This window comes from Mytilinidion resinicola (genome assembly GCF_010093595.1).
Source record: "Mytilinidion resinicola strain CBS 304.34 unplaced genomic scaffold BDZ99scaffold_31, whole genome shotgun sequence".
Taxonomy (NCBI): domain Eukaryota; kingdom Fungi; phylum Ascomycota; class Dothideomycetes; order Mytilinidiales; family Mytilinidiaceae; genus Mytilinidion; species Mytilinidion resinicola.
Genome location: NW_022985467.1, coordinates 10,895 through 28,769, shown reverse-complemented (window position 1 = coordinate 28,769; position 17,875 = coordinate 10,895). Strand labels below are relative to the sequence as shown.

The window sequence follows — 17,875 nt, the reverse complement described above, 5'->3', positions numbered from 1 at the left end:
TGGCCTTATTAGGCTGTCATGGCTGCGGATGCGGGGCTTTTCATGAGGACACGAATGAGTGTGGCTTGATTGCTCGACAGGTGATTGGGGGACATTAGCGTGATTGATGAAGAGTGGATGATGCTGTGTGGTGGGCGCGAGTTGGGTAGAGCATATGGGAACTGTTGACGTAGAGGGATGGAGTCCTCCGCCTTTGGGCGACAAAAGCCCTTTCCCTAGGGTCAAAAACTTGTGCCAATTATATCGTTTAAACTGAGTTCTCTGCAAATATTCGATCTTCGCACGAGCAATTGAGCTCGCCGAGTGCGATGCTCAAGTGTAGCGGTTTGCCGGCCCTTTCTTTGGCAGTCTCTCCGGCCTTAGTCTCGTCGGCGTTTTGCGTCCCCCCCTTGCATCGTCCACGACCCCTGCCCATCGACTTCCAACTTCCCCAATTTCCTCAGCAAACGGGGCTCGAAGTTCCTCTTCTTCTTGTTCTCCCTTTCGATCCTGTCCACCATCTTCAAGGCCTTGAATTTCTTGGCCGTATTCACCCTAGTCTTGTACCATAGTGGAAGTTCCGAAGGCGGCACCGGTTCCCCATCCGCCTCTCTTTTCTTCAACTCCTCTCTAAACTTCTTCCGCTTAGCAAGTATCGGCATTCCAATTCCCCTCTCCTCCAGCTCAATCTGTGCTTTTCGCATCTTCTCTACCCTCGGAGTGAAATCCAAGTGATGTGGCAAGGCCCGACTTTCAGCATCTTGCAAGTGGTCTGAAACTCCCACTTTAAGAGGTTTCGAGTGACGCCCAACTACCCAGGCGAGCTCATTGTTCCCGAAGTACGGTCTTATTTGGACGTAGGTTCCTTCCGGCATCGCATTGAGTATTACCTCCGGCCACAAATGAGGGTGCGTAGCCCAATGCCAGTCGAATGAGATTTTCTCTTTCTCTTGGCTAAAACCACCCTTTATCGGGACGCGAACATGGATCTCCACCGGGCGATGAGAAGCGAGTTTTGTAGCTATATTCTTCAAGAGCTCCTTGTAGCGAGAGGGCGCCTGGGTGAAGGAGAAGTATATTTCTGCCAATCCTTTGAAGTGATTCCTAGCTTTCTTGCTCGGCTCTTTGATCGGCACCACGGGAGGGATCTCGCGCAGCTCGTATTCCAGGGCGGTGAGGGCAGCATCAGGTGGTGTGTTGAAAACGAACTCGGACCCGAAGGCGGAAGGGATCTCGCTGGGAATTGGTAGTAGGTATGAGCCTCGTGGAATGTCTGTGAGTAGTTTCGACGCAGGGACGGTGCTAACGAGGCGGAGTCGGTCCATTGGTGTATGTCCCCTTCGTTTCTTCACCGCCTTCTCATCCCCATCCGCGCCAGTTGTTCCGGTGTTCTTCACGTATATGTTGACAAGTCGGTCGTCACGCAGCTCCGGCGGATGGAAGGGCGTATAGGCTTTGATTCCATGGGCGCCGAGCGTTGTCTTAGCGTGGGCGAGCTTGAAGAGGCTGAAGGCGCGGACGTGGTTTTGATTGCGGCGGGCGGAGGAGAGCCATTGCGCGGCGAGGGGGTGGCGAGAGGGCCATATCGCGTAGACTGGCACGCGAAAAGAGGCGATGGAAAGACTGCGCATCCAAAGAGCAGCGCATGTAGATGGTTGCTATGAAGTGGTGATGGAGGAGGACCATTTTGAGGTGCGTAGAATCTCACAAACACCCGACCTTCATCCGGGCGCTGAGTCAGCAGCTACATACTTAGAAACTTTAAAGCTTCCCGACTTCATCCATCGCAAACCATAACACACGCACGATCCGTCTCATCTCGATTCCCTTTGCATTACCCATGATTGAGGAGACTGTGACGAACCATCTGCACGATTGATCGGGGCTACCATCCCAGATTAAAGCCGTGCTCCCACTATTCCTCCATGTTTAAGTATCGCTGTCGAATCTGTCGCATTCACTTTCTCCGTCTGGTCCTTCGTTGCGATCATCTAGCCCTTCAAGTTCATTTTCCTACGAACGCTTCAGCAATTCGCTTCGCTTCAAGAAGTGAGATCACTTGTTCGAAGAAGGGAAACAGAAGCTTTCTCTCCTCATCCTCCTCACAGCTGAGCCAACACCATTCTGCTTGCTAATGAACTCGGGCATTCATCAGCGCATCCACCTGGCTTGTGGGCAAGGTCCCAGACCACTTCAAGTCGGGCAGTTTCCCATTCAAGACAGCACCTTCCCAGTCCTCGTTAAGCCATATGAGAACTTGATTCGCGTACTCCAAAAAAGATTCTTGGTATCGTGAGTTCTTTTTTTCAAGTGACGTTAGCAACCCTGGTGGCGTGCTAAGGTCGACGTACACTCGCTTGATCGAATTCGGTAGTCGATTGCTGAAGGTAATTTCGAAGGTAGTCTAGTCGTAGGGGTAAGGAAAGTCGAAGTATTCTGAAGTCCACCTTTCGTACAACTCTTCCACGTCGAACACGGGCCCGTGATAATCGAAGCCATCTCCAGGGTAAACTTTTGACTGCGTCCGGAAGTACGGAATACAAACCTCCTCAATGCCAGGCCACGTTCGATTCGACGCCTTAAGGAGACTTTCGTAGCGGGCATTGGGGGCATTGAGATGGCCAATGCATTTCGGCGTCAGGACATACTCGACCAACTTTGTGGGGTGTGGAAACCAGCTGCGCAACACCTCGATAGTGTCGGCAACGATTTGTTGGCGGATCTCGGCCGGCAGCTTTTTAAGCTTTAAAACAGCTATTTTCCCTAAAGCAGGGTAACTCTAGATAATATTTCTACTCCACGTTAATATAGGCGAAAGGTTTAGGTTATAGGCGTAAGAAAAAAAAAGAATAAGGTAAGTAACCTAATAATATTTATATTAGTTCTTTAAAGCTAAGTAAAAATAAACTAAACTAAACTTACTAAAAGCTTTATATAGAAGTAATTAATAACTTATATATAGTTACTAGCTTATATACGCTTTTCTACCTCTACTAAAATTAGATAATATAATAATAATCTAATAAAAAACTTTAATATTTTAGGGGAGGAATATTAGTATACTTTTTATTAGAGAAAAAAAGATATATATATAGAAAAAAGGGGGTGTATAGTTAATAGCGCCCGTTTTTAAAGGTATTTATATATATACTACTTAGGAAAATAGCTTAGAATATAGAAAAAATATAGTAGAATAGCTATATAACTTTTCCTAAGCTAAATATCTATTTATTTCTATTAAACTACCTATTTTATAGTTTTTAAGAGTAGTTATATATATATTACTAATAAAAATAGCTTATTATATAGAAAAAAATACTATAAAATAGCTATATAAATTATCCTAAGCTAGATATATATTAGTTTATATTAAATTACCTATTTTACTATTTATTTTATTACTACTAGTTTTTTAGAGCTAGTTATATATACTACTTAGGAAAATGCCTTAAAGTATAGAAAAAATGCTGTAGTATAGCTTTAGAGTTTTTCCTAAGCTAGATATTTATTAGTTTCTATTAAATTACCCTTTTTTATTTTAGTTTTTAAATTTTCTAGTTTTAAAGCTTAACTATATATATATTACTTAGAAGAGTGGCTTAGTATATAGAATAAATAGTATAGAACAGCTTTATCTATTTTCCTAAGCTATATAGCTATTTATTTTAATTAAATTATTATTTTTATAATCTATAATTTTTTCTAGTTTTTAAAGTTATTTATATATATATTATTTAGGAAAATAGCTTAGTATATAGAAAAAGTAGTATAGAACAGCTATATAGATTTTCCTAAGCTAGATATCTACTTATTTCTATTAAATTACTATTTTTTATTTTAGTTTTTAAACTTTCTAGTTTTTAAAGCTAATTATATATATCTTGCTTAGGAAAATAGCTTAGTATATAGAAAAATTAGTATAGAATAGCTCTATTTATTTTCCTAAGCTAAATATCTACTAGTTTTACTTAGATTATTATTTTTATAATTTATAATCTTTTCTAGTTTTTAAAGTTAGTTATATATATTTTACTTAGGAGAATAGTTTAGTATATAGAAAAAATAGCATAGAATAGCTATATAGATTTTCCTAAGCTAGATATCTATTTATTTCTATTAAATTAGCTCTTTTTTTATTTATAATTTTTTCTAGTTTTTAAAGTTAGTTATATATATATTACTTAGGAAAATAGCGTAAAGTATAGAAGAAATACTGCAGAATAGCTTTAGATATTTTCCTAAGCTAGATACCTATTATTTTTAACTAGATTCCTATATTTACTATTTTTTAAGCTTTTTTAGTTTTTAGAGCTAGTTATATATATATTACTTAGGAGAATAGCTTAGTATATAGAAAAAGTAGTATAGAATAGCTCTATTTATTTTCCTAAGTAAAATAGCTATTTATTTCTATTAAATTACTATTTTTATAATTTATAATTTTTCCTAGTTTATAAAGCTAGTAATATATATACTACTTAGGAAAATAGCTTAAAGTATAGAAGAAATATAGTAGAAAAGCTCTATAAATTTTCCTAAGCTAAATATCTATTTATTTCTATTAAATATCTATTTTTATAGTTTTTAGAGGTAGCTATATATATACTACTTAGGAAAAAAGCTTAAAGTATAGAAAAAATGTAGGAAAATAGTATTATAAACTTTCCTAAGCTAAATATTTATTTATTTCTATTAAATTAGCTTTTTTATTATTTAATTTATTTTTACTAAACTAGCTATATATATATTACTTAGGAAAATAGCTTAAAGTATAGAAAAAATGCTGTAGAATAGCTTTATAACTTTTCCTAAGCTAGATATCTATTTATTTCTATTAAATTACCTTTTTTATAGTTTTTAGAAGTAGCTATATATATACTACTTAGGAAAATAGCCTACTATATAGAAATAATATAATAGAATAGCTTTATAAATTTTCCTAAGCTAAATATCTATTAGTTTCTATTAAATTGCTTTTTCTATAGTTTTTAAGCTTAGCTATATTATTATTATTAGGTTCTATTAGGCCGATTTAGCTCCTATTAGGGTTTATATAGCAGTACTATCTAGGTTTTATTTATAAGGGGAAACTATTCGCTTTATAGTAGTTAGGTAAAAACCTTATTTTTTACAGTATATAACGCCTTACGTTTTTTTTATTTCTACGCGGCTATAGAGAACACGTAGCAGCTCTATAAGTATTACTATAGAGTAAGCTATTTTAATATATTTTCTAGAATTAATCCGGTGTTTATAGGCCCTAGGTTCTAGGGTTATATAGTATTTAGAAGGTTAGTAAGGTCCGGGGTCTATATTAGGGCGTGCGTGCCCTTACTATACGCGCGTGCTCTTTTTCTTAAAAGCTAAGCTATTAAATTAAAGAATAATAGGAAATTAGAGGGGTTACCCTATTATAGGCGTGCTTATAGTTATATAATATACGTGTATATATATAGTTCTATTCTTAGGGCGTGGCTATATAAGTTAGCTAGCTATATAGCTAGCTTTTCCGTTGCTATCTTTTTAGCTATAGAGAGGTAGGGTAAAAAGTCTGTTTAGTGCAGGAACTATTGCGAATAAGCTTAGCTATATATATATTATTAGGAAAATAGCTTAATATATAAAAAACTTATAGTAAAATAGCTCTATAACTTTTCCTAAGCTAAATATCTATTTATTTCTATTAAATTGCCTTTTTTATAGTTTTAAAAAGTAGTTATATATATACTACTTAGAAAAATAGCTTAATATATAAAGAAATTATAGTAAAATAGCTCTATAGATTTTCCTAAGCTAGATATATATTAGTTTCTATTAAATACTTATATTTATAATTTTTCTACTTTTCTAGTTTTTAAAGGTAGTTATATAAATACTACTTAGGAAAATAGCTTAATATATAAAGAAATTATAGTAGAATAGCTCTATATTTTTTCCTAAGCTAGATATCTATTTATTTTAACTAAATTATACTTTTTATAATTTTTAAACTTTTCTAATTCTTAACTATTTAGGAAAATATAGTACTTTATTAAAAAATTTAAAATAGCTAACGTATTCCACCACTAAGCCGGCTAAACTACTAAGCCGGCTACTTTTCCTTAGCACAACTAATACTATATTCACACAGCAATATATTAACAACGCAGCGATTATTTATCTTAGTAAAAAGGCAGTATTAATCTCGCGCTTTAAGCCTTTACCTCTAGTTAATTTAGGACTATATAACGCGCTGTAGCAGCCTTTAATATATAATATTAGCGGCTCTTTAATCGGCTCTATAGAATTACGTTTTAACCTTAATTATAACTAAACTACCTAAAGCTTACTGCAACTAAAGAGTATATAATTATATAATATATCCTTAACCTAAACTTATAAGGATTTACGCCCCGGTTATATAAAGTGGTAAATATAGCAGATAAAGTACTAGCTATATATAGTAGAATACTAGTAGGTAAAAACTAGACTTAACAGTTTATATCTTATATAAAGGAGCTTAAAATAGCTTTTAATTAGGTAAAGAACTGCTAGAGAATACTCTAGGAAAACCTAGAGGTTATTAATATATAGTTTACTTTTATGCAAAAAACTATAGCTAAGTATAGTATCTACCTAGATAATATCTATAACTTTAATAAGACTAGCTTTTAAATAGATATAATTAGTATAATAAAGGTTATTACAGGTTTAAAGAGATATATAAGGCCTAATCTTATTTAACTAGGCGACTAAAAGTAGGTTATAGTTATCTAGAGCATCTGCGCTGCCGGATATATAACCCTACTATTTATTATCTATAAAGGACGCGTTTATATCTCTATATAGTATAAAAAAGCAGAAATACTATATAATTAGAAGCTTTCTATCTCTAAGAACGGCTAGACTAATAATAAGCTTAGTTTTAAGTAGTTAAAGTACTTTAACACGTATATAAAGGCGCGTTAGGTAGGGTTATATAGGTTGCTAATTTTAGACGGCTATAAGAGCTACCTTAACTAAAATTTTAAGGATTATTACGTTAAATAACAAATCCTTGCCCTCTATATACCTGCGCATTTATTATATATACTTTAGCTACTTAATATAGTATATTTCTTACTATTAAAGCTAAAGTACTCTTAATATATATAAGACTTAGCACGCCGATACGTCTACTATATTAATAAAGAAGGCTTCCTACTAGCCTTTAAAAACGCGTTTTTTAATATATTTATATATAAGAACTATAAGAAGGCCTTTAAAGCCTCTAAATTAGTTCCTATTAATACGTAAGTAGTTTTTAATCGCCTTAATATACGGTTATAGACCCTACTACTAGCACCTCTACTAGAAACACTATAGTAATTAAAAACCCTAAGTAATATATACGAATTTAGATTATAGTTAAGGCTAGTAAGTAATTCCTTTATACGGTTACTAATAACCGCCTAAAAAGGCTTTTTAAAGCTTATTAAAAAAGCCGAAAAAATACTATATAAAAATATACTTATTAAAGCCCGGGTTAAAGAGCTTAAAAAGTAACTAGCAGAAATAACTAAGTATAAAGGTTGTAAAAGAAAGCAAATCTAGACTAGTAGTATAATAGAGTATAGTATAGCAGTGTTATATATAGCTACTAAAGTGTTTAGAGTATCTAATCTACGGAAAAAGGTAGGTAGTAGAAATAGTATAAATAGGGCTCTACTAGCTTAACGGCGCTATAGAAACTATAGAAAGGCTGGGTATAATACGCGTATATATAAAAAGGATTAAGAAGCTTCTTTTAAATCTAATCTAAGTATATTATATATAAGTTCTATAGCTAGTTATAAATAAATTAACTGCGCGTATATAGTATTAGTTATGCTAAGGAAAAATAGCCGGCTTAGTAGTTTGGCCGGCTTGGTGGTGGAATACGTTATTTTAATTTTGCTAAGCTAAATAGTTACTAATTTCTACTTAATTAACTAAAACTTTTTTTTATAGTTTTTACTAATATTATAGTCTAACCTATATTATAGTCTAACCTATATTATTATATAGGGGTTTATAAAGCAAACGGTTTCCCTTTATAAATAAAACTTAGATAGTACTGCTATATAAACCCTAATAGGAGCTAAATCGGCTTAATAGATTCTAATAATAAATAATAATAATATAGCTAAATATATAATTACTTTTCTGCTAAACTTTAGTAGAAAGCTGTATATTATACTATATTACTAAATAATTTTTTTTTATTTTTTAGTTTTAGTTATAGAAATATAACTTTAAAAAGGTGTTATTATAGTAATTTTAATATTCCTCGCCTTTATTATATTTAAAATAGCGTTAAAAGCTTAGTATTTTCCCTATACTATACCACCTAAATTTATATAAGTATATATAGGATTATACTTAGAAATTTATCTAATTTTAACACCTTATTAATATACTTAGTTAAATATATATAGTAGTAGAAAAGTATCTGTTTTAGGAGGGCTATAGCCGCTATTAAAAGCGGCGTTTTTACCTTGCTTAGACTATATTATATCGCTGCTTTAAGCACTTCCTATTTTTATTATACCCTATCCCTGTTATACTCTATTCCTATTATATCCCGTTATTATTCTAAAGAGGTTTAGAAATAAGCTATAAGCTTTAGTAACTTAAAGCTCGCCGGCGTTTAAAATTAGCTTTGCCTATATAGAAAGGCTAGTGTTACCTTAAAAAAGCGGCCTGCTTACCGTTTCGCTCTTTATTCTTCTATTAACCTTAATTCTAATACTTTCTAACTGCGTTTCTACTTTATCTTTTTTTCTCCGCTATATCTTTTTATTTTATATATCCTCTCCTCTAATATATCCTCTAATTTTATTTACTTAACCCGGTAGACTAGCGCAGTAATATAAAGCTAGTATTATAGCGATTAAAACGGGCCTAGTATTAAAAGCAACGAAAGTGCTAGTTACTAGTGCCGTAAATTTAAAAACTATATTAACTTATAACCTACAGCCCTATATAAGCCTAGACCCGGGCTTAAATATCGATTCTAACTGCGACTTAAACTACTTAAACTTATACTTAAACCTAAATATAAACCTAAATATCTACCTAGACACGGATATAGGTGTAGAGTTAGATATAGAGTTAGATATAGAGTTAGATATAAAGTTAAATATAGAATTAAATGCTAGATTAGACCTAGAATTAGACTTTAAAGCTAAGGAAATACTAAAAAATATTGCTAAAATAGGAGAATAAGGGCCTATAAAACTAAACTATACTTCTTATACTAAAAAACTATAGAAGAAGAAAGGCGAAATTTAGGAAAAGTAAATTACGAAAACTTCCGCTTATTATTACACTTTCTAATTACTATAACTAGGTACTGCCTAAAAATTAAAAAGAAAATAAAAAGATCCCCGAATAATTAGCTGCGTAAATATAACCTAAAGGTGTTTAAAGCGTATTTTCTCTAGTAGAAGAAATATTTTCGAATTAAGAAAAAAAGCTTAATATAAAGCTATTAGAAATAAATTAGTATATACTATATAGATTTTACGGGTTATAAAATAGATAGTAATATTCTTACTAATATTTATAATATAAGTTTCCACCCTTTCTTTAATATAGACTAAGTTAATAGCTATAGAAGTAGATTTCTAGCCTTAAGCTTACTAAGTCGAAAAAGGAAAAGCTTGCTATATTTATCTAAAATTATTACGCTATTTTTTACGCTTTCTAAATTAATAATACTAAGGCACTCTATATTATAGTTTTAGGCGGCAGGATTGCCCTAGCTAGCTCGGGCAGGTAGGTAAAAGTAATAACTAAATTTACTATATGTTCTATAATATATAGTAGGCAGGCGGGTTAAATAATAAAATATAGCTTAAGAAGCTATAAAAAGGCAGGGCGGCGGTTAGCAGGTATACTCCTGCTAAGGCTCGTATAGGCCCTTATAATAAGGCCTCTTACCGGGTCCTAATATTACGTGTTACGTTGTGCAGTAAGCTTTACTATTTAAGCTATAATAGTACTCCCCTTTTTACGGCCGAACTTTATTAAGGCTTAAAAACCGGGCTTTTTAGGGTAATAGTAATAGAATAACCGGATAGCTTCCTTAGTATATTCTAGATAGTTAGCGGGCTTTTCTATAACTTTATTATATCCGGTCTACTTTACTATATACTTTAGGCCGGGGCGGCTATAACCGCAACGCTTCTATTAAAAGTCGATAACTTTTTTAACTTTCTATTCCTCTAAGCCTTTAACTTTAACTAGCAGTAGTAGTTCTTAATACTAGCCGGGCAGCAGATTATTTGCGGTAGGTTTTAGTAAACTAATATAGAAAATATTATAGTTGCGTATACTTTCTAGTAAAGTTAGGCGGTATATATAAGGGCTAATAACCTTTTCTACGCGGAATAGTTTAAGATTTTTCTAATCTAGCTTCTTCTAGAGGCGGAGGGTTTTAATATTTTTAGTATTTAACTATACTAAGTTGTTAACTTAATAGTTATAAGTAAGGTAATAGTTATAGTTTATATTATTTTTATATTAGGTATAGAAGGCAGTAAGTTTAGATTTTAGATATTCTAGAATCTTTTCTATATACTTAGTAAAGCGCTTAGTATTTCTAGCAGGCGGGCAGGTTAATAGTTTAACCGGCTTAAAACCTAGATATAGGTAGAAGCCGTAGTTTATAAAAAAGGGGGAGATATATATACTCTTAAAATTTATAGTATTAATTAACAGTTTAGCTAAAGGCAGCTATTTAGCCTAGTTATCCTGTAAATAGGATATATATACCTGTAAGTACTATTCTAGAATAGTATTAGCTTTCTTAGTCTAGCTATTAGTTTCGGGGTAGTATATAGTTAATAGTAGGCAGTTAATTCTTAGGCGGCTAGTTAGGTATTTCTAGAATTTAGCTATAAACTAGGGCCCTCAGTTAAATATAATAGAGGCAGGCAGGCTGTATAGTTTCTAGATATTTTTTAGAAAAAGTTTTATAATATCTTCTATATTACAGGTTCCTTTATAGGTAAGGAAGTGTTTTATCTTAGTTAGGCGGTCTACTATAATAAGGATTATATTATACTTTCCGCTATATAGCAGGTATATAATAAAATCTATTAATATATTATACTAGGCTCTTTTAGGAATAAGCAGCAGCTTTAGAATACCCTAGTAGGCTTCTTATAATAGAGTAGTTCTTTTATATATCTAGCAGTTCCTAACCTAATAGTTTATATAAGGTAGTATTCCGGGCTAGTAGTAACTGCAGGCTATTAGGCTATATATTTTAAATCTTCTAAAGTAGCTAGTAATAGTATTCCTATAGTATATACGCAGAAGTTCTATTTTTAGTTTATTATAGTCGGGTATATATAGGTAGTTCTAATAGTATAGGTATCTACTTTTCTTTTAGTATTTAGCTAATATAAGCTTTATATAATAGCGGTGTTTTTTTTCTAAGGCTTTTAGAACTAATAGTAAGATAAAGTTTTTTTTATATACTATTCTTAGCAGGGCGGCAATTATAGAGGGTAGTTCTATATTTCCCTTAGTTTTTTATTTATCTTATAGGGCGTTATCTAGGGGAGTTAGTAATAAGCCTTCTTACCGGGTTTTTATAGGTGCTAGAGCTATTATTTTAGCTTTATTTTTAAAGGTTACTTTTCTTATAGTTTTCTTTTCTATTTTATTTTTAAAGTTTAATTTCTTTAGAATTATCTAGCTTTAGTAGCAGATATATTTATCCCCTTTTTTAGGCAGGTTCTTTAACCTTTTAGTTAAAGAATTAGGCTTTACCCTAAGTTTTCCAGGTTAATATATAATCTTAAAGTTAAAATAGGACAGGAATTTAGACTAGTAGGCCTAGCGGCAGTTTAGTAGTTTTATTATTATAAAGTACTCTAGATTATAATAGTTAGTAATAACTTTAATAGGTAAGGCGGCGCTTTTAAGCTCTAGTTTCTATTTTTTAAAGTATTAAATAATAGTAAGCAGTTCCTTATTATATATTTTATAGTTGTATTCTATAACTAAGTGCTTTTTTAAAAAGAATATAATAGGGCGCAGAATTCTATCGTTTCTATACTATAATAAAACGCCAGCTAAAATATAATTAGATATATCCGTTTCTATAATAATAGGCTTATTCTAGTTAAATAGTACTAGAACAGGTGCAGAGGTAAAGGCTTTTTTTAATTTAGTAAAAGCTTTCTAACAGGCAGTATTCTATATAAAGGCAACGCCCTTTTTTATTAAGTGTACTAGTAGAGTAATAATTTTTAAAAAGTTTCTAATAAATTAGCAGTAAAAGTTTCTAAATCCTATAAAAGCTTATATATTAGTTAGGTAAGTTAGTATTTCCTAGTCTATTACGGCTTTAATTTTCTCTAGGTCTATTTATAGGCTGTTAGCTCCTATAATAATACCTAGGAATATTATTTCTTTAGTAAAAAACTTATATTTCTTAATTTTTATATAGAGTTCTGCTTTTTATAGCAGTTTTAGTATAGTGCGGATATACTTTAGGTATTTAGTTTAGTTCCGGCTGTAAATTAGAATATTATTTAGGTAGGCAGTATAGAAAATATTAAAATACTTTTATAGAGTATTATTTATAAATTATTGGAATATTATAGGGGCTCCGGTAAGCCTAAATAGTATTACTAAGGTTTTAAATAGTTCTAGTCGGGTTCGGAACATAGTAAGCTATTTTTAACCCTTTTTTATATATAGGTTGTTAAAGGTAGATATAATATTAATTTTTATAAAGTACTTTATCCTCTTTAGGTTGCTTAAGGTTTTCTTTATTAATAGTAGCAGGTAGCAGTTCTTAACTATTATAGTATTTAGTGCTTAGTAGTTAATATAGAAGTAGAAGCCTTTTCTAGGCTTTTTTATAAATAATACAGGTAATATAGCAGGTAAAGAGCTAAGGCGGATAAATCCTTTCTTTAGATTATCTGCTACCTATTCTTTTAGAGCTATTAGCTTATTATAAAATATTAGGTATAAGGGTCTAAAAAAGGGTGTTTTTCCTTTTTCTAACTTAATTTTATAGTTATATAAGCGGTGTAGTAGTAGGTAGTTAGTATTTTTAGGCGAAAAGATATTAGTAAACTTTTATAGTTTTTTAGGCAAGCAGTCTAGGTTAAAGCTTTTCTTTTTAAATAGGATATAGTTAATATTATCTAGTAATATAGAGAAAAGTTTATATCCTTTTTATAAGTAGGCGCTATATACGCGTAAGGAAACGGGTGCTATATTTTTCCCTTTTAGGTTTTTTAGTGCAGGCGGCAGGTACTCTAGGCGGTTTTTTTTTAGAATATTAGCAATTCCTTATATATATATTACTTTTTATAGCATATTACAGTGTTTATAATAGTACTAGCTTATAAACTATAGTATATTACAGAACTAGTCCGGTATAGAATTATATAGGTATAGCTACAGAATTCCTAGAATAATCGGGTAATAACTTAGTTTAGTTACCCCTATTTAAACAGTTTCTAAATATTTATTTATCCGTAATTAAACCTAAATAGTATAGGTTACTTTACCTACTTTAGAATTGCCTCTATTAGCTAGTTCTAGGTAAAAAGGGTACTTAAGCGGAATTATTAGGATATAGTAATACTTTACCTAGTCTTTATTAACTAGCGCTTTTCCTTTATAGCTACTATTAATTATACTATACGCTAGAATACTCTAGCCTTAGTATTCTAAACGTGCAGGTATAATTAATAGGTTAGCTTTTATAACCTATTTCTTTTTAATAGTTATCCCTTAAATAGTAGTAGTAGATACTTATATAGTACGCGGTATATAAGCCTAGCTGCAACCTATATTAGGCTTAATCCTTTTATTAAAGTAGAAAATAGGGAAAAAGTAGGTTTTAGCAGTATCTAGGTTCTATATTTAGTAGAGGGCGGTAAAAGGCTTTAGGAAAACGCGTTTTTATAAATAGGGCAGGAGCGAATAGAGCGTTTATTAGGCTAAAGGCAGTTATAGATAAAGTATTTCTTAGATCTATAATAGTAATATTCTTTCCTTTTATATTAAGTTAAGCAACCTTTTAAAAAATTTATTAGGTTTCTAAAAACTTCTATAATTTTTATAGCGCTAGATACTTTTAGTAATAACTAGGGTATAGTAGTTTATATTTCTATAGGAACAGATGTTTTCTAATAGGTTTAATTTATATTAGTATATATTTTTAGGGTTATAGTAGTAGATACTTTATATTATTTGCGGTAGTTATCTAGGTTTTAAAGGAACTTTATAAATATATAGTACTTCCTACTAGGGGGTTTATAGTAGAGTAGTATTTCCTTTAGTTTACGGTTAATAGCTTCTTTTAAAAGGGTTAGTAAAGCTTTTTTAAAAAGCTCTTCTTCTGTTATAGTATCGACCGCAATACTTTACCTACCGAAATTCTGCCGCAGATTACTATAACTCTAGTAATCTGCACCGGCCTACTACTATTAGCCGGCCTCCTGCTCTACCTGCCCTGCTCTGCTCCTATTTTACTTCCGCTTCCTATTCTATCCCGCTCTAGCCACCTACTAGCTGCCCTTTTTTCCTATTACCTAATCTAGTAAAAACCTCGCGTATATATATGCTACGCGCTGAAATAGTATAGAGGCCGTATACTACGCGCTTAACTACGCCCTTATATTTAGTAGCCTGTCTCCTATTTTCCTATCCCTTATATAACGTTTTAATTCTCCACGTAGTATTATATATAGCACCTAATTAACGCTTTTTTTTAAGCTTTTAACCTTTTATATATAGCGCTATTATAATATTATATTATATTTACTTTTACTACTATAAACACCTCTACTAACCCGACTATAATACTTTTAGAGCTCGTTAGCTTTATAAAAAAATAGTAGGCTGCTATAATAGAAGTTCTATCCGCCTAAAAATAGGAAATTACTGCTCTGCAGAAGGAAGTAGCCGCAATTTAGTCTAAATCTACCTCTACTTTACTACTAGCGCCCGACTAATAATTTGCAGGGCCTTCTGTTTATAAATTAAATAATAGCTTAATACCTGCTAATAATATAAACTATATATAGACCCTAACTATTAAAGTTACTTTACTAACTTTAATAGACTTCTTTCTAACAGCCGCCGCCCTGCTAACTCTAAAGACCGAATATCTAATTAACCCTTTAATATTTAAGAGAAGTTAAAAGGAACTTCTAATTTTCGTCCGACAACTATAGTATAAACTGGAAGGAAATGCTAATTAATACCCAACTAAACGTGCTCGCCTGCTATACGCTTACTTTTAATTGGAATTTAACCTATTAACGCTTATTAACCCCTTAATAGACTAAGATATCTGCACTATTAATTAACTTATCTAATTCCTGCAGGCTATATATAGTAATCTAAACTAGAAACTTATATTCTTAAATTAACTCTATATACTAAAGTAAGGAAGGCGTGCCTTTATATTATACTTTGCTAAATTTTGATAACTTGCTGCTAATATAGATCTAAATAAAGCTGGCCTAATAACTTAGCTCTAATACTCCCTTTCTAATAAACTCCGCTATATAATAGTTAGTGCTACTACCCCGGATAATCTAAACAACTATACTAACTTAATTGCGAAGTATAATAATAATCTATAATTCCTGCCCGGCTAACCCTTTTAATATTCCCCTCTGTTATAAAAGGACCTAGATATAATAGAAATTAATATATCTAAATATACTCTAGCCGGCTTAGCCGAATAAAATAAATATTATTAAAAGGGCCTCTGCTTTAAATGCGGAAAGCATAGCTATATCTCCTGCAATTACTCTATCCTCTTACCCTAAGTCTAATTATCTAGCGTAGATAAGCCTTTAAGCCCCCAACCGCGTATATACGCGCAATTAACTAATTCCACCTAATTTTTATCTACCCGCCGTTCCTCTATATCCACCGCTTTATCCTCTAGCTTTAATTAATCTAGAGGTAGCCGCTTGTCCTATATAAAAAAGTTGTTAAAAGCCCTATTCCGGGGCTAAGTCGCCCCCTAGAACTATTCTAACCCTAGATTTCTATAAACCTATTTAAAGAACCTAAACCTAACTTCTGGAAATAATAGATTTTTATTCCTATTTCTATATAATAAGGCCCTACCTGTATAAATGCTATAGCTTTAATTAATAGTAGAGCTACAGGCATAGGTTATATTTACAGGAATCTGGCGCGCGCATAGAACCTCCGCCTTAACCTGCTCCCTTATATTTTACGCCTAACTAGATTTAATAGAAAAATACTTAAAAAAGAATAGATTATATATTCTATATAAATAACCTTCCGCTACCTAAATTATATAGAATAGATCTGTCTCTATATACTAGAACTTAGTAAATATAAGCTGCTACTAGAATAGCCCTAGCTATATAAGCACTATATTAGATTTAACTATAATAACTAATAACTATTATTTTAATTATCCTAATACTAGGCGTAATACCTGCGCAACTCCTAAACCTTTATAATAAAAACTTATATAGAACAGCTTCCTAAAGCGCCCTTTATTAAGCAGTGCCTAATACTTCTAACCTAATACTTTTACTTATAGTAATTAAGCCTGTCTATATAACACCGATATAATTACTAGCTTCCTAAAATAGTACGCTAGATAAATATACCTAACCCTAAACCTAAGCTAGAAACCGAACCTAAAACTAAATCTAATTCTAAATTTAAACCTAATACCCGGACGGATATCTATATACTAAACGCGGTGTCTATAACCTAATTAGCCTAATAACCCGATTATAAAATCTTTACTATTACTATTGCTAATATTAATAAGGCTTTAGCTCTAAAGACCTAAACTAACCTAGCTATAAAAGTTCTAGCATAATATTACTATTTGCTAAAAACCTTCTCCTAATAGGAAGCTAATAAGTTACCTAAATACTAAACGTATAATTATAAGATTATACTTAAAAATAGTAAACTGCATAGATTTAGCCTATTATACGGAATATTACAAAATAAATTAAAGGTGCTAAGGAAGTACCTTAATAATAACCTTGTAAAAGGATTTATCTATACTAGTTTATTACCTATTACCTCTCCGGTTATCTTTGTTAAAAAGCCCGGAGAAGGCCTATAATTCTGTGTTAACTACCGCGCGCTAAATACTATAACTATTAAGAACTAATACCTAATCCCCTTAATTTAGAAGACCCTAGTATAATTAAGTAAGGCGAAATACTATATAAAGCTTAATATTATCTCCGTATTTAATTGCTTATAAATTGCGAAAAAAGATAAATAGCTAACTACTTTCCGGACGCGATACAGCCTATTTAAATACCTAGTAATACTATTTAGATTAGCTAACGCTTCTAGTATATTCTAATACTACGTAAATAATATACTCCGCCTGTACCTAGATATATTCTATACCGCATATATTAATAATATTCTAATATACAGCAAAAACTTTAAAAACCACCAGCGTTATATAAAGCTGGTTCTAAAAGTAATAGAAGCCGCCGGCCTATAACTAGACGTTAATAAGTGCGAATTCTATTAGAATAAGGTTACCTACCTAGGGTATATAATATTAACCGGCGGAATTAGTATAAACCTAAATAAGATTAAGAATATCTATAACTAGGAAGTCCCCTATAACGTTAAGAATATATAAGCCTTTATTAGATTTATAAACTTCTACCGATAATTTATTAACAATTTCTCTAGCCTAGCCGCTCCCCTAATTACACTTATAAAGAAGGATGTTCTGTTCCGGTTTAATAAGTCCTGCTGTGCGGTATTTAAACAACTTAAAACAGCATTTACCACCGCCCTAATCCTCTATTATTTTAACCCTAAACTGCTGATTATTATTAAGGCTGATTTATCCGACTATATAAACGCTGGAGTGCTT

The 17,875-nt window shown here is 31.8% G+C and overlaps 1 protein-coding gene across 1 annotated transcript; it reads right to left on the bottom strand.

Annotated features, from left to right (window-relative positions):
* Positions 1 to 359: 359 nt before the first annotated feature.
* On the bottom strand, positions 360 to 1,610 carry BDZ99DRAFT_527275 (uncharacterized protein; the record flags this gene model as incomplete). Its single annotated transcript, XM_033726227.1, has 1 exon — positions 360 to 1,610. One exon carries the CDS (start codon positions 1,608 to 1,610, stop codon positions 360 to 362), a length of 1,251 nt encoding a protein of 416 aa, XP_033569513.1.
* Between the last annotated feature and the right edge of the window lie 16,265 nt (positions 1,611 to 17,875).